Genomic DNA, 18,591 nt, shown 5'->3' on the forward strand with positions numbered 1-18,591 from the left:
TATAATAAGAGAATGAAACAACCTCAAGAATGAAAGTAAACCAAGCAAAGTAGTGAATCACTCCTTCACACTTCCCATTCAAAAAAACGTACACAGCATAGAATACAGTATTATAGACAAGAATATCAGTTTTTCCTTCGTAGGCAAAAAATTGCAAGAAAGAAACCACAGTGGTTGAGTAGTTAAAGGTGCGGTTAGTGAATCAAAACACCTGAAGTACAAGTGATACAGATGACTTTTCTGACCAGATTCTGACACCCCTTTTTAGGCACCCTGGATATTAGATTTTTCATGCCAAACCAATTTTTTATTGATTGACCATTTTAACTTGTAGTACCGATGATCCTACATTTCATAGTAGAACAGGTGACATTTAAACATTTTTTATGGCTTGTGAACAAAAAAAAAAACCTACCCTAAATGGCAAGTAATTCCTATTTAAGTATAACCCCAATTCAAAAAAAGTTGGGAAATTATGTAAAATGTAAATAAAAACAGAATGCAATGATATGTAAAATTCATAAAGCCATATTTTATTCACAATAGAACAGAGAAAACCTATCAAATGTTGAAATTGAGACACTCTACTATTTCACAAAAAAATATTAGCTTATTTTAAATTTGATGGCAGCACACTTCTCAAAAAAGTTGGGACAGGGGCAACAAAAGGCTGGAAAAGTAAGTGGTACTAAAAAGAAACAGCAGTAGAAACATTTTACAACTGATTAGGTTACTTGGCAACAGGTCAGTAACATGATTGGATATAAAAAGAGCATCTTAGAAAGGAAGAGCCTGTCAGAGTAAAGATGGGCAGAGGTTCACAAACCTGCAAAGAACTGCATCTACAAATTGTGGAAAGATTTCAGAATAATATTCCTCAACATAAAACTGCAAAAACTTTAAATAGCCCGTCATCTACAGTATGTAATATCATCAAAAGGTTCAAAGGAACTGGAGAAATCACTGTGTGCCAAGGACAAGGCTGAAAATCTTTATTGAATGCCTGTGATCTTTGGGCCCTCAGGCAGCTCTGCATTAGAAACAGGCATCGTTTTGTCATGGAAATTGCTGTATGGGCTCAGGAACATTCCTAAAAATCATTGGCAAACATGTCAAATATGCCATCTACAAATGCAGGTTAACAGATGCAAAAAAGAAGCCATAAGTGAACATGATTCAGAAACGCCATCATCTTCTCTGGGCCAAAGCTCATTTAAAATGGACCGAGGCAAAGTGGAAAACTATTTTGTGGTCAGATTAATCAAAATTTGAAAATCTTTTTGGAAAACTTGGATGCGGTGTCCTTATGCCTAAAGAGTAGAGAGTCCATCCAGCTTTTTATCAGTGCTCTGTTCAAAAGCCTGCATCTCTAATATTATTGAGGTGCATTAATGCCTATGGAAAGCTTGCATATCTGGAAAGACACCATCAATGACAATGATGAGAAGTTATATTTGAAGTGTAATAATTTGTAGGTTGCAAAGACATTATCTATGTACAAGTCTCTAAGTGTTTGAATCTAGGACATTTTCCAGACATTGAATAGTGTATATGTTTGAGAGGGTAGAAAAAGGTGGCTGTTATGTAGAGATGCAACAGATAAAAGCTTTTCTGTCTTAAAGTGCTTCCTACATTGATTCCATATTCTGAGAGAATGAAGGGTAATTGGATATTTAGTGTAATGATGGTGGTTTGTATTAACTGGGGCACAGAGCAGTGAATATACTGCAAGATTTTTTTTCTATTGCTGACTAGGCTTGAGGATATTCATTGATTTGTGCTGATGTCCAAGTCCTTATAGCTTGTATATTTGCCACCCAGCAATAAAATTGAAAGTTGGGTAGTGACATGACCCCTTCTGCTTTAGGTCATTGTAGAGCTGCCCTTTGGATGCATGGATGTTTTGAATTCCAAATAAATTAAGTTATGATTGAGTGTAATTTCTTAAAAAATGATTTGTTAATGTATATGGGGATGCTTTGAAATAGGAAGAATAGCTTGGGAAGGATGGTCATCTTAACAATGTTGATTCTCCCTGATAATGTAAGGTGGAGGAGAGATCATCTAGTCACGTTTTGTTTAATTATTTCCATGCAGACAGCAAAATTTTTTTTGAAAGAGATTTATATTTACTTGTAAAATTTACATCTAGATATTTAAACTGATCTGCTAAGATAATTGGGAAAGTGTCCTGTCCGATATTATGTGCTAGAGAATTCACTGGAGAAAGCATGCTTTTATTCAAACTGATATTAAGTCCAGATATCTTTTGAAAATCTGCTAATGGTTTTAGGACTGCTGGCACATAATTTTGTGGGTCCAATATATACAGTACCATATCATTTGCATATAGTGTTATTTTCTGTTCAAGACCTTCTCTGAGAATCCCCTTTTTCCCTGATGTGTTTCAAAAGTATACAGCCAACGGTTCAATGGCAATTGCAAAGAGCAAAGGTGATAAGGGACATCCTTGTAGAGTACCAAGTTCTAGTTTGAAGTTATCTGAAATAATATTAATATGAATTGACTCTTCCGGACTAGTAAAGTAGTTTGATCCATGTGCAGATGTATGGGCCTAACCCAAATTTGTGCAATGTGGTGAATATGTAGTCCCATTCAGCCATATCAATGCTTTTTCAGCATCTAAAGATAACTGGATCTCTGGGGTGTTATATATAATTGTTGAATATGTTACATTAAACAAATGTCGAAGGTTAGATGTTAAGTGTCTACCTTTAATTATTCCTGTTTGGTCTTATGATATTACAGAAGGAGGCACTTTCTCAATCATTCTGGCTAGAACTTTGGAGAGTATCTTAACATTGTTTTCAGAAGAGAGATTGGTCTGTATGATGTACATTGCAGTAGGTCCTTGTTCTTCTTGGGAAAGATGGTAATTAATGCTTGGCGATAAGTTTGAGGTAGAAGTTATTTTTTTACAAAATTCCACTGTGTAGCCATCAGGGCCAGTTGCTTTCCCACTTTGAAGTGAGTTTATACCATTTAGTAATTCTGAGAGTGTCAGAGGTTTATCCGGTTCTGCAGAACTAAGAGTATCTAGCTGTGGTATTTCTTGCCTGAAGAAGGGGCCTGAGTTGCCTCGAAAGCTTGCATATTGTAATCTTTCTAGTTAGCCAATAAAAGGTGTCATTTTGCTTGGCTTTTCTCTAATGAATCAAGAAACTCATTAGATTGTATCTTATCTTCTTTAAACTAAGTAAAATATAAGGACTTAGTAGTCTCTAAATGTGTAAGTTATATTTTTATCGTCAATAATTTTATCTCCATCTTTTTTATTAATTGCTGTTATTGCATTATGGATTCCCTTTTTGTGAATTTGTGGGGCTAAGATCTAATTGGCCTTTCCTCTGTGTTTATAATAATGATGTCATGATTTAAAGATAAGCTGTTTCGTTTATTTAGTAGTCAAGAGATTAACTTTGTACATTGCAAAACCTGTCTTTTCCTATAGGGTGCCTGCCTGGCGTATTCTAGATCTATTCTGGTAATTTTGCAGATTAACTCAGATGACTTCTTGGTTTCCAGTTTATTTTTATGAGAAAGATATGTCCTCTTAAAAATGCCTTCAGAGTTTCCCAGAGTATACTTGCTGAGACCTCTGAGGATGCATTTGTCTCAAGAAAATAATCAAGTTTCCTGCTGAGACCTCTGAGGGTGCATTTGTCTCAACAAAATAATCAATTTTTCTTGGACATTAATTCTGTACAGTTTTCATCAGCTAATGACAGGGGGTTAAGATGCCAGCTATGAGATGAGTGTGTAGGACGCAGTAATTTAAGCTCCATGATCAGAGGGGCATGGTTAGAGATAATGATAGTGTTGTACTTAGGAGATTTGATAGTGGGCAAAAAATTATTGTCTATGAGAAAATAACCAATTCTTGAGTAACAATGATGTACAAGTGAGAAGAGGGAGCATTTTCTTATGTTAGGATTTATGAACCTCCATGTGTCAGATAAGTTATGATCCATTATAAACTGTGTAATTGTCTATGCAGTATTAGATGTTATCATTGTTGTATGTAAGGATCTATCCAGGTCTGGATTTAAAACACAATTAAAGTCTCTGGACATTATAATTTTGCAAGTGTTCACATTAGGGATAAATGCACATACATTCTGGAAGATAGTTCTATCATCCACGCTAGGTGCATTGATATTAATCAGAATCATTTTATCTATACTAATAAAAGGCAAAGCCCTCACTGACTCACTGACTGACTGACTGACTGACTCACTCATCACTAATTCTCCAACTTCCCGTGTAGGTAGAAGGCTGAAATTTGGCAGGCTCATTCCTTACAGCTTACTTACAAAAGTTAGGCAGGTTTCATTTCGAAATTCTACGCGTAATGGTCATAACTGGAACCTGTTTGACTGACTCACTCATCACTAATTCTCCAACTTCCCGTGTAGGTAGAAGGCTGAAATTTGGCAGGCTCATTCCTTACAGCTTACTTACAAAAGTTAGGCAGGTTTCATTTCGAAATTCTATGCGTAATGGTCATAACTGGAACCTGTTTTTTGTCCATATACTCTAATGGAGGAGGCGGAGTCACGTATTTGCGTCATCACGTATTACGCCTCCTACGTAATCACATGAACTGAAAACGAGGAAGAGATTTACAGCACAAGTCAAACACGGGAACGAAGGTAAATGACGTTAATTGTTGAGTGTCTTTTAATACTGTGTAATTGTTGAGTGTCTTTTAATACTGTGTAAGCATACATATTAACACATGTGCAATTAAACGTGTGCATTTACGGGGTGATTTCTCAGGCTTAAAAGCTCGCCTTTTATTAAAAAGGTAAATGCAAACTCTTTTCATTCTGAAGGGCACAAACCACATTAGATTTCAGCCGTTAAACGCGCAAAAATGTCAGTACACCAGATAAATAAGCGCAACATATTATCAGTTGTATTGTATGCTTACAATACATATAGAAATGTGTTAATCATTAACTAATATTATGGGATGGTGTTTTTCGACTCGCGCCTTGATTTAAACGATTGCATGTCTTGGTGGGTTTGCGTAGCTTATTGTCAATATCTTTACACCTCTTTTTAAGACTTAATTTAAAAAGGTTTTCTTTTCTTCTTTATTTAAATTTAAAAGCAATACTTCACCGCTGCGAAGCCCCTCTAGCGCTGACGTCCGAGGTTCGATTACCATAAGCGAGTGCAGTGAGTGTGTACGCCTGAGAGGCCAAGAATAAGGGGGAAAGACGTGTCGCATACTCTTTGCATTATTTGACAGTAAACTATTTTCATCCATTCTATGATCTGCTTCTCACAACTGAAGGCACCGTGGCTGATGTTACTTGACTTGCTGGCCAACCATAAGCGTTACCTGGTAGGTAACCACCCTCTGACTTCACTCCCTTACGGGAATCGAACCTTGGACGTCAGCGCTAGAGGCGAAGCCCCTAAAATTGCGCCACGGCGTGTGGTTCGTTTATTTGACAGCATGTAGATCGGGGTAATTACATTCACGGCATTCGTAGTCTGATTCACAATCTGATTGTATGGATGGTTACCTACCAGGTAACGCTTATGGTTAGCCAGCAAGTCAGCTCGAAGTGATCACTCGAGTGAAGGCAGCTTCACAAAAAAACAGATCCTTAACAAACTGTTATTGGTATATTTTCCCTCAATTTTAAAAGGTTTTCTTTTCTTCTTAATAAAAATTTAAAAGCAGTACTTCGCCAGTGCGAAGCGCGGGGATTTGAGCGACTGACGCATACAGACATATTCATGAGTGCAGGTACTTCAGAAAGAAAGCACCGTGTAAACCTAAACTTTAAATTAAGTTCATAGACCTACAAAAGGTTGCCATTGATTTGAGGCAAGATTGCTTTTCTCATGTACAACTATACGTTGCATTCTTAACAGTAAGCTTGCACAGCTTGGTCATATTACAACCTGAGTGCTGAACTGACAACGTCGTATACAAACAGAACTATAACAATTGTAATAAACAAACAAAAAAAAAAAAGCGAAGAACCCTTGGATTTAATAAAAAGGCTCCTTCCTTGGCGAAGCAAGGAAAAAGGAAGACCTTTATATGGCGTTCGTTTATAAAACAGTGGAAAAGCTGTGTTAAGGCTGCTTCACAAAAAAACAGATCCTTAACAAATTGCTATTGGGATATTTTCCCTCAATTTAAAAAGCTTTTCTTCTTAATAAAAATTTAAAAGCAGTACTTCGCGGGGATTTAGATATATATATATATATCTATATATATATCTATATATATATATATATATATTTATGTATATATAGATATATATATATATATATATATATATATATATATATATATATATAGATGTATATAGAGATATACATATATATAGATATACATATATAGATATAGATATATATATATATATATATATATATATATATATATATGTATGTATATCTATCTATATATATATATATATATATATATGTAAGCTTATAAGTACTGCCTTACTTCTCTTTAAGAAAGGAAGATGTAATGATACTTGATTTAAATGATTCCATGTCTTGGTGGGTTTGCGTAGCTTATTGTCAATATCTTTACACCTGTTTTTAAGACTTATTGACTGAAACGGGCTTTCACAAAAAAAGTTAGGGCTTTGCTACAGGATACACCCTCCACAAGTTAAGCAAGTAAAAATAAAAGTGTATATTTCTGTTTTATTTAAACCTTTTAAGTTTGTATGCATAGCCCCATTTGGTTGTTTTAGTTTTTTTTTTTCTTTCTTCAGTAATATTAAATCTCCTTAAAGAAAAAGAACATATGCATTTTACTTTTTTTGTATCTCTTTAGTAATATTTTAGTGTAAAAGGATAACCAGTATTTAAACCTTTTATGTTACTTTTTAAAGTTATTTTACACAATGTTGAAAAATTAATAAGAAAGCTACATATTTTGGCAGCTGCTGCTTTAATTTTCAATGAAATGAAAAAAGCTCTCCAAGAGAAAACCTCAATGAAGAAGAAACAGTTTGCACTATCTAAAAAGGAGAAACCCTCATTTATAAAGGTTTGCTGCAGATGACTTGACTGAAAATAAATTAATACTTCCTATGTGTATAATACATATTTATCTATTTTACTTATGCCTTTATTCCAGCAACTTGCAACATCTGAGGTACAATTTGTTACATTACTTTTGTTTTTTGCAGCACAGGCAGGTGAAGTGACTTCCTCAGGGTCACACAGTGGTGTCAGTACCAGGATTTCAACTGACAAGCTCCGGGTTTGCTGAAATATTACTGAAGACAGAAAAAAAATGAAAACGGGCAAATAGGGCTATGCATACAAATGTCCATCCATCCATTATCCAACCCGCTATATCCTAAATACAGGAGCCAATAAGTAGATATGTATATATACAGTATATATATATATATATATATATATATATATATATATATATATATATATATATATATATATGTGAATGTATGTATGTATGTATATATGTATGTCTATAATTATATGTATATATATATATATGTAGATATGTAAATTTGCATATGTATATATATATATATATATATATATATGTATATGTGGATGTGTATATGTATATACAGTAATCCCTCCTCCATCGCGGGGGTTGCGTTCCAGAGCTACCCGCGAAATAAGAAAATCCGCGAAGTAGAAACCATATGTTTATATGGTTATTTTTATATTGTCATGCTTGGGTCACAGATTTGCGCAGAAACACAGGAGGTTGTAGAGAGACAGGAACGTTATTCAAACACTGCAAACAAACATTTGTCTCTTTTTCAAAAGTTTAAACTGTGCTCCATGACAAGACAGAGATGACAGTTCCGTCTCACAATTAAAAGAATGCAAACATATCTTCCTCTTTAAAGGAGTGCGCGTCAGGAGCAAAGCCTGTCAGAAAGAGATAGGAAAGCAAACAAATCAATAGGGCTGTTTGGCTTTTAAGTATGCGAAGCACCGCGGCACAAAGCTGTTGAAGGCGGCAGCTCACACCCCCTCCGTCAGGAGCAGAGAAAGAGAGAGAGAGAGAGACAGAGTTTGTTTTTCAATCAAAAATCAATACATGCCCTTCGAGCTTTTAAGTATGCGAAGCACCGTGCAGCATGTCGCTTCAGGAAGCAGCTGCACAGAAGGTAGCAACGTGAAGATAATCTTTCAGCATTTTTAGACGAGCGTCCGTATCATCTAGGTGTGCGAACAGCCCCCCTGCTCAATCCCCCTACGTCAGGATCAGAGAAAGTCAGCGCAAGAGAGAGAGTGAGAAAAGTAAGTTGGGTAGCTTCTCAGCCATCTACCGATAGCGTCCCTTGTATGAAATCAACTGGGCAAACCAACTGAGGAAGCATGTACCAGAAATTAAAAGACCCATTGTCCGCAGAAATCCGCGAACCAGCAAAAAATCCGCGATATATATTTAAATATGCTTACATATAAAATCCGCGATGGAGTGAAGCCACGAAAGGCGAAGCGCGATATAGCGAGGGATTACTGTATATGTATATGTAGATATGTGTATATGTAGATATGTATATATATGTATATATGTTTATGTATATATATATATGTTTACATAACCTCTTTAACACACTACTTCTCCGCTGCGAAGCGCGGGTATTTTGCTAGTTATTGAATAAATTGCCCATCACCATGACATATCACCCTTCAGTATAATAATCAGATATTGCATCTGATACTACAAATGGGATAGTTCTGTGTATTAAGATTCTCACACCCCTGGTTTTCTTTGTATAGCTAGAGTGAAAAAATTGGCAGACCACTCTCTTTGCAACCATAACTGGTCCTTGCTTAATAAGTGAGTCACCTGTAAAAATACTATCTTGTTAAGTGCAAGAGTACTTTCTTTCTCTTTAATTCATGATTAAGACACTTGACATTCCAGCTCACAAAGTTCACTATTTCGTCATGGAAATATTTCTTCTGAACTTTTGTTGACATATTGTAGTCTTAGGTTAAGGTAGTACATTATACATACAATAGCTTTGACATAGATTGAATATTATTGCCAAGTAATACAGCTGTGGAGCATATTGTTATTTTGTCACTAACAGTTATTGGGGTATAAGAGATAAGATAGAAATAGCATTGTTCTCTTTCTCTTCACCCCCTAGCTCTCCCGCCCCCCTTCCCCCATTGTGCCTCTGCAGGTGAGACAAGCCACAATTCACAAAGTCCCAGTCCTCTGACATGCCAAAAGAAGGGGCACGTCTTGAGCAAAATGAAAGCAGCGGTGTGAAGAAGATTAAAACTGAGTTATCTTGTGAAGAGACTGTCCAAATACAATAGACTAATGATATAATCTTAAACAGTCCAAATATAATAGACCAAGGGTATGATGTTAACGATAAAAAAATGTAAAAAAAACACTGTAGAAGGTTGGTTAATTAAATAAAGTTTAACAAAAAGACAATAGCTTGTTACTTTGTGGTAGCCAAATTGTGCATATAATTACTGAAAGAAATTTCAGTATGATAACTGAAGCTTAAACAATAGCTGTAACCAATTAGACAAGATGTAGCCATAAGTGGCCCAATAATAATTGCTGTTTAATTAAAAAAAAGGGGGGAATGGCCTAAAAAGAAGTATAAAATAAGAAATAAAATATAACACATAGTTACGTCAAATTTCGCTTTACAAATGGTCCAACATGCAAGCTTAAAGTAGAATCTTCTTTGCCTTGCCAGAACATGGTGTGACTCATGATTGTGTGTTTCAAAAGAAAGGTCTTCTCAGCTCTTTATCTGCTTCATCTGGAGAAGTAAAAATGTAAAACTGATCTTCAATAACCACTTTCAGTTTGGAAGGGTACAAGAGGCTGTATCTGATTTCAGTTCTACATAGGCGCTGTTTAATGCTCTTTAATGCTGTAGAATGTGGCACATTTAGCAGTTGTTGCAGGTAAGAAATCTGGGAAAATACGATTGAGATTTTGTCCAGGCCTTTCACATTTGGCTCATCATGAAACAAAAAATATGACAAAGGAGACCCAGGACTGTTGAGCAGCTAGCACCCTATATCAGATAACACTGGGACAACATTCCTCTACCAAAAGGCCAGGGGCCTCATGTATAACACCGTGAGTAGAACTCACACTATAACATAGCGTAAGCACAAAAGCGGGATTGTGCGTACGCACAGAAAAATCCAGATGCAGGAATCTGTGCGCACGCATACTTTCACGTTCTTCCACTACATAAATCCCGATCAGCGTGAAAAGTAACGCACGTGCACGCGCCTTCTGTCCCGCCCCAACTCCTCCCAGAATTACGCCTCTTTGAATATGCAAATCAATATAAATAGTCTTCTGTGAAAAGACAATGGGAAAAGCACGGGGGAAAATATACGAATTTCAGCGAATACCAAGTGGAGGCAAAGGAAAAACGTACTATTTGTTGGTTTAAACTGTGGTATAATCAACAAAAGGAAGTTGATCGAGTGACAGAGTGTCAGAGAAACTTGAAAGATCCAAGTTCATAAAGTCGCACAGTGCCCGAAATAAAAAAGAAATCACATATCAAAGTCGCCGTGAAAAGGCGAGTCGTAGCCCACCGTCTGAGTGTCATATGAAAGCTTATTAGGGTACAGACAAAACAAATAGGCACACAGTGGGGAAAAAAGCACGAAATGTCAACTTTAATCTCGAAATTTCCACTTTAATCACGTAGTTTATTTTGCCATTAAAGTAGAACATCATAAACTTCATCTTAAAATCGTTTAATTTACTAGTTTCTCAAATCCCATTGTAACTAAGTAGCACGTTAAATGCTTTGTTCTGTATTTGATCTTCTATGTGCTCTATGTGTGTGAATCACTACGTGCTTCCGTTCTTTCTCTTTCTCCGACAGGACACAGAATCCATTACATTCGTGATATTACAGCTCTCTGAATAATTAAAATACTGAGATGTATACGTGATATAATTTTCATGATGATAGGAATGAAAGCATGTTATTAAACATGGGAACACGGTGGCGCAGTGATTGTTCATATCTCACGCAAGAGGCTTGCTGCGCCATGCGCGACCTTCAATGAAATAATTTATCACAGCAGTACTGTCTCTTTCAAACGCACTAACCTCCAATTCCTGTCCTTACTTTTCTTTCTCCAAATACCCAATCGCCACACAATCAGCTCTGTAATAGATGTGAAGCCATCTGTAAGCTTAGAACGCCGATTCTTCAGAACTTTTAAAGAACATTGAAATATCTTCGTAGTACATGTTTAATTATTCTATCCGTCTATCTTTCCAGTGTCGCGTCAGTGCAAGAATACAACGCAATGCAGGAACAATCCCTGAACTAGCTAGCGCTGCGGCACCGTGTCCTCACATGTTTAATTATTAACAATACAGATTATTTAAATGAAGTTAAAGTTTTATCTGTATAATATAATCAACATATTTTGCTGCATTTCATCTTTAAAATGATATAGTCATCATATGTAAATGCGTCCTTTATAAAGTGGCGCAGGTTGTGCAATATTATAACTGTAGTGCAAGTTTACAGTGAGGTAATTGTATTTATAAGTAAACAGTTCTACAAGGAGCACTTGATGGACTGATTGAGTGCGTTTAGAGTTCTTGGGATGAAACTTTTTCTAAACTGCGAAGTCCGTACAGGGAAGTCTCTAAAGCATTTTGCCATGGCTGAGTCAGCGTCTGCTTCATGCTGTGTACCGATAATTCTCTTTCCGATCAGCTACTGGTGTGATTCCTCACTCAGATACAGTGATATAAATACTCCTAGTGGTGCAGTGAGAGTAATATGGAAAAAGATGATCTGCTGTGGCAACCTTTAACGGGAGCAGCTGAAAGAAGAAGAAGATGCAGTGAGAGTTACAACGCTAAAGCAGTTATGGTATTTGGAATACTATGGCTATTCCCTGGACCATTATATTGCTGCAGGTTAATTACAATCAGATGCATTACACTAATAAACAATATGCAGTTAGTTTCAGTGTATTTATAAAGCCGCGTCAGGAATGTGGATCTAAGAAAGACCACACAGGAACAGTAGCACCGCTTTGACGCTGGGTGCCGCCAGTCTGCAAAACCGAGAGGAGAAATTGCGTACGCCAAGGTATGAGGTACCGTGGAAATGTGCGTGGCTTTACGCCAAGTTTAGGTTTTATACATCGCGATTTGAGCGTGGAAACATTCGTACGCAACATTTCTGTGCGTACGCACCGTTTATACATGAGGCCCCAGGTCTCCTCAGTTCCCAGATATTTACATACTGTTATTAAAACAAGTGGGGATGCTACACAGTGGTAAACATGGCCCTGTCCCAACTTTTTTGAGATGTGTTGCTGCCATCAAATTTAAAATGACCTTATTCTTTTCTTAAAATGGTACATTTTCTCAGTTTAAACATTTGCTATGTTTTCTGTATTCTACTGTGAATAAAATATCCATCCACCCATTTTCCAACCCGCTGAATCCAAACACAGGGTCACGGGGGTCTGCTGGAGCCAATCCCAGCCAACACAGGGCACAAGGCAGGAAACAATCCTGGGCAGGGTGCCAACCCACCGCAGTTGAATAAAATATGGGTTTATGAAATCTGCAAATCATTGCATTCTGTTTTTATTTACATTTTACACAGCTTTCTAACTTTTTTGGAATTGGGGTTGTATATGGTTGGTCAAAACTGACCTGAAAGACATGTCAAGGTAAACATTTTTACAAGGTGTACAAATTAGGGGGTGTTTCACTTGAAACATCTTTACTGTTCTTTAATTAGGGGAAATGTAAAAAAATTCTCCAAATTCATCCAGAACTGCTTTAAATTTTTCAAACACAAAACAGAGTCAAATTTGACCCAAGGACAATGTAAGGTTAATCAGAAATTTCTGCCATTGATCTGCTTTAGGCAGGCTGGCACTCAACTATAATTAGGGTCTTGAGCTGCCAGCTTTATATTGAGCAAAGTTGTAATGAAGTTGCAGAGGACAATAGGGCAAATAATTATTTTCATTTGGTGTAATAGAGGTTAAAAACCATTTTAAAATTCCAGATACAAATTAGGGAGCAATATGTATTGATGTGAAATAGTTTAATAGTTAAATAAGTATGGAAAACAATCTAAGCTACATAAATACTGCATTTCCTGAAATCTTCTAAAATAAAATAGGTTCATTAAAAAAAGGAATTTAATTAAACAACAAATGCAATACAAGGCATTTACCAGACACTTTAAAAAGTCTTATTTGAATAAAAATCTGTATCTACAGCCACTGTGGTCCACTATGGCTTGAGCTAATCATCCATGATTTAAAACAATCATTCCCTACTTATATAAAGGCCATGTAAAAACAGTTCAGTGTTCCCCAATCAGTCAATACAAATATGCAACGCAGAGAGAAATTCATCATTATTATTTCCATTTGGTTTATGGAAACAATAGCCTAACCATGCAGCTCAGCTTTTTATTGTTAGAATATTAAAGTCAATAAATATCTCATGTCATACTGGATCGGTAAAAAATAACACCTCCATTTCAGCGCATCACATTCAGTATAACAAAATGAACCATTTTTTCATGTTACCAATATTCAAGAAGACATCATTTCTATATTTCAACTTTGAAATGTTAAGTTTAAGATAGAATGTGTTTTTATAAATAATTTTAGTAAATGTCAGCATATGCATTACTTGATCGGACAGTCTTTTAAATAATGGCTTATAATGCATTTTTTAAGAAAAAACAATGTGCAGATAGAAAAAACAAACATATGCTATCTTCTGTTTAATAAACCTGGCAGTTTGGAAGACTACAGTAGAATAAAATACATGTAAGAACTGACCACTAAACAATTTAAACAATTGACAAAAACATAATAACTGAACATTTCAAAGACCAATCCAGTTTGAATAAATTAAGACAAACTGTTGCAAGCTTACTTGGCAGACAGCTAGCTTAGCCTTAATTTCTTGTGCCCATTGAATATCTTGTCAAATATATTGTATTCTGTCTGATATGGTAAGATTTGGGTAAGTTTCAGTATTTTCTGCTATTCTCCAATATACTTTTCTCGGAAGCTCATGATTTATTCCAGCCACGCTAGATATTTACTGGTTGTCTATATATATATATATATATTGTGGAGTGCTAGGGTTATCCCTGCAATTCCAGGTGTCGCAGGAAGGTACGAACATTTTCATGACATTCAGTGTGCATATCGTATTAGGGAAATGCAAGGAAATTCGTACCGGCAGCTTCTGACATCGTTGCCCTCTCTATGCATTCATATCTCGATAAGGAAACCCACTCTTGATCCCCTAAATAAAATAAATACATGAACAAATAAAGTAAAAGATGTGTATTAATTGTAGGTAAAACGAAATAATGTTCATCCTTTAACTAAGCCTCTTGATCCAGGTAGCTCACATTGCAGTCAACACCAAACACAGTATGCTCAGTTAAAAATGCACAAATGGATATGTTGAACTTGGTAGTTATATATATCTCAAAGATTAATAAAAAAAAATATGGAGGTGGTTCTTTGTTGAATTTGAAAATTTACTGTGTATAGTAAAAACTAAATATCTTAGTATTCTTTATATTTCTTTATGGAAATGGTAGGAGAACGTATTTATTTTCTATATGTTTAAGTGCAGCACTAGTACTACTTTACATAAATTACCATGACATAATAATAAATCTCATGTAATAAACAGCTATCAATTTTAAGAGGAAGCTTAAGTAACACACTGGCTGTGTAGAGAGCTTCAAAAGCATTATACTTACTGTTGGTTTCAAGGCTTTCACAGAGTTCAGTTTTGACCTCTCCATTTGGCCTGTCATTTCCTTTTTGTGTTAGCTTGCTGGACATAGTGGCTGCTGTCACAACAGCCTTGAAGCTGCGCTTGCGCTTCTGCACATTCTGCTCTGGGTGGAAGATGATGATGTAAACCTTGGGTAAGTACAGCATGCCCAGAGAAACTGATGCACTTAGGCTCATGGAGATTGTAAGGGTTGTCGTTTGAATATACATCTGGAAGACAAACACGCAGCTAATTTTAGTCAGTCTATAATTCCACGATAATGAAACAAGATGGTTATTAACAAAATAAACATATACACCATAGAAACATATTTCATTAACTGGCCACTTGAATTTTTTAAATATTTGGTCAGCGTTCTTTTTTGCTCTCTATGTGATTATACTGATGCAAAGATGGCATGGATACTTCATACATTTTTAAGAGTAACACCATTATGGCTTCTTTAATTCCAAATGTGTGTTTTTGCAGTTTTTATTATAATGTAATATGCTAGGGATGATGTTTTTAACTTAAAGGAAAGTTAAACAATTGAATAACTCAAAAGTTATTCAAGGAGCAAAAGTATGGAACAATTTATATGGCAATTGACAATAACTTTTCCAATTAGTGGTCCACACTTAATTTTTATGTACATTTAGAGTATCTCAACCAATCGATAGTCATTCTTTTTGGCACCATCAAGCACATTAATTTAAAAAAAACAACAACATTCCTTGTATTCAGAACATCATCTGAGCCAGATTTTATGCTCACATTTTGTCTGCTCCATTGGCTATATTTGGACACATTTTTCCATCAAATATTTATAGCAAAGAAAAATGTAAAAAGACACGTTCATTTGAAAAAAATGTGGCTATTTCCCCATGACAAACATTAAGGTGGAGTCAAAACACCTAGGACATTGTAACATACTGCACTAAGACTGTTGATTTCTTTTCACCATCAGTAAAATAAGTCAAGCATCTGTATCATTTTAGTAATGCTGCATGTTGCCCGATGTTTAAGGGATGTTGGCATAGGAAAAGTCAGTTTTAATCATTCTCTGTAAATTACAACATCTCACAGATGAAGGCGGACACTGCACATTGCAAAATGGGGTATGGGAAGCTGAGGAGAACTAATTAAAATATATATAGCTTTTTCAAAACTCAAATACTAAGCTCTAGTCTGATAAATAATACTTTAAATAAATTCTGCCACAACATAAGATACCCCTGCAAAATTATGCATATCTTCTTTCATCTTCAAGCCTTTAAAGATGTATTAACAAAATGTATATTTATAAAATCTGATTTATGCACTTTATCATTTGTTACTTTTTGAGATTAATATGAGTGTTAGTCAATTATGAACAATTTCCTAATATGTATAATAAAAAGTTAACATAATATACACATAAATTGTTGAAAAATATAATGTATCTGGTAATCCTTAAATTAAGGTATTACAATAGCTTTATTGTGTTCACTATTTAGCATTAAATTCAGAGATTTTGGGTTAAAAAGACTATTCAGGGTGAATTAGCTTTTCTCATTTATTTTAAAGCTTAAGTAGATATATTTTCATAACATAGTTGGGGTCTTTCGGAGCAGAAGCAAAAATATTAAGTCTTATATAATTATTTTTCATAAATAAGGCATCATAGGAATGGTTTCATCTAAGTATCTCTAATCCTACCATGCTTTAATCAATAAACTTTCAGACCACATCAGCTCTTAATAAATTAATTCTCCCATGGAATCTTTATCACTTAAAATCACTGCATTTAAAGGATTCCAAGCAAATCAAACTATTTATACCTTTGTAGTCTAGTCTAAGGTTATATGAAAACACAGACTACAAGGATCAGAAATGGGTTTTATGCCCATGTGGTAAATCTTGTGAATACTGAAAGTAATGAAATCCTACAGATGCTATCATCTATATCAACAAAGCCATTTATTTCTGAATTGTGTATAGTAAATTTTTTGTATATTACTGTTTTCTGCATTGCCTTTTTATGTTTTCTGCAAGTTTTCACACTTTTTTATTTGTTTCACTCTTTATTTTATTGTTACTTTGACATCTACTGTATGTGTAAATAAAAAATTCCAATGTACTAGTTACTTGAAATTGAAATACTTATTAGAATATTAGAGCATTAGAAAAGTTGTGATGAGAACAGGCCATTTAGTCCAATAAATGAGTCCATCCTATTCATCTAGATTGTTTAAAGTGATAAGGTACCCAAACACATTCTCTGCACCAGACTGGTAATTTATTTCATGTGTCTATGGTTCTTTACGTAATATATATATATATATATATATATATATATATATATATATATATATATATATATATGTATACTGTACAGTAGACCCCCGAAGTCTGAACCGTGACTTCGTGGCCTCAGTCATTCGTGGAGTTTGCCTTAGAACCTATCTAATAGTTGTTAGCAGAAACCACAAATATCCTCCGCAAATTTTATGGCTTTTTTTCGTGGCAATACTGTACTGTAGAGAGAACAGGAAGTAACTGTAGAGGAAATGAGGCTTGGGATGGTGAAAGTAGCCAATAGAATTTGAAACTACAACTCCCAACAGTCCCTGCAGTGGGTCTGATTGGTCTTCTGCTTAGGGTGCTGGACCTGTTGGGGTCAAAGGATGTCAGTGCGGCTTTTAAAAAGGGGGCCGGTGACCAGAAGCAAAAAAAAAAGTTTTTGTAATTTGTGTTACAAGTTCCTGTCTGTCTGCCTTCTGTTGGGTTACCTGTACTTATTCATTTGGTCCCGGATCGCTTTGTGTTTGCCGTTTGGATTGTCTGCCGTCTGCCTGTGTACATGAGGACTGTAAGTGGATTCATGGCCATCCTGCAAAGAAAGAAATGCTCCTGAACCCATCCACCTGTCTTCACCATTTCAGCAACTAGCGGTAGGACTATCTTTACATTCCCATTCAACATGGGGATCTCTGGACTATCTATTTTCATCATTTCATTTCATCCGTTGATGTTTTTCATGAACATTTTTCATGATGTATTGTGTGTGTTCTGTTGGTTCTTTGTTTTATTTACTGTGTAATCACTGTAAGGGGAACAGAGGTGGTATCATTGTTTTCATTTATTTCATTTGTTTTCATTACATTCTTTATTTGCTGTTTGATTACCGGTTTGCTTTGTTTTTGTCTCTGTTCACAAACAGAGTGTGTGTGCGGGTTGGGCCAAGGCTGGTTGCGTCCCTGGAATCCCCGCCATAAAAATAAATAAATCACCGTCTTCTCGACAGTGTGAGTCAGACGGTGTGAGTCTTAGAGGCACCAGACCGCTACAGCATTATTCATTTCTCCTTGCTGCTGATTGACTGTGATGCATCTCCAGCTGAGTGTTCTTGTGTTTTTTGTTTTGTTCTTCTTAACCCTTAAACTGCCATAAGCAGTTATAGTCATTTCCCAGTGCCATTTGTGAGCACGCAGGAGCTGATCAGGCAGTGCTGTACATTCGTTGAGCAGCCAGCTCATGACCACTGCCAGCCCCTTATGAGCAGGGGGGCTGAACGCACCCCTAGAAGACAAGGACGCTCCTCAAAAAACCCCTCTTAAAAAACGCTGATAGACTACTTTCACATTGCTCCCCCTGCTGTGTTGTGTGATATGCTTCTCGTGCAATGTTACGCATACTTAAAAGCCTGAACAGCACCTGTCCTTTTCGGCTGATTGCTTTGTTTCTCTCTCCTCCCCCAGACATCCTCTGCTCTTGTTGGGGGTCCCGCTCTCGTTGTGCTC

At 35.9% G+C, this 18,591-nt stretch overlaps 1 protein-coding gene across 3 annotated transcripts in view; it reads right to left on the bottom strand.

The window, feature by feature from the left end:
- Positions 1–18,591, bottom strand: part of grm8a (glutamate receptor, metabotropic 8a) — a 1,035,294-nt gene that overhangs the window by 40,367 nt on the left and 976,336 nt on the right. The window contains exons 9-10 of one of the 3 annotated variants that reach the window (XM_051931013.1): positions 14,793–15,039; positions 14,255–14,323 (exon numbers count right to left, since the gene is read on the bottom strand). In XM_051931013.1, coding sequence (XP_051786973.1) covers positions 14,255–14,323; positions 14,793–15,039 — 316 coding nt within the window. Of the gene's footprint in view, positions 1–14,254; positions 14,324–14,788; positions 15,040–18,591 lie in introns of all 3 variants that reach the window. The other 2 variants (XM_051931020.1, XM_051931014.1) reach the window with 2 other exon arrangements.

This window comes from Erpetoichthys calabaricus, chromosome 1 (assembly GCF_900747795.2).
Source record: "Erpetoichthys calabaricus chromosome 1, fErpCal1.3, whole genome shotgun sequence".
Classification (NCBI taxonomy): domain Eukaryota; kingdom Metazoa; phylum Chordata; class Cladistia; order Polypteriformes; family Polypteridae; genus Erpetoichthys; species Erpetoichthys calabaricus.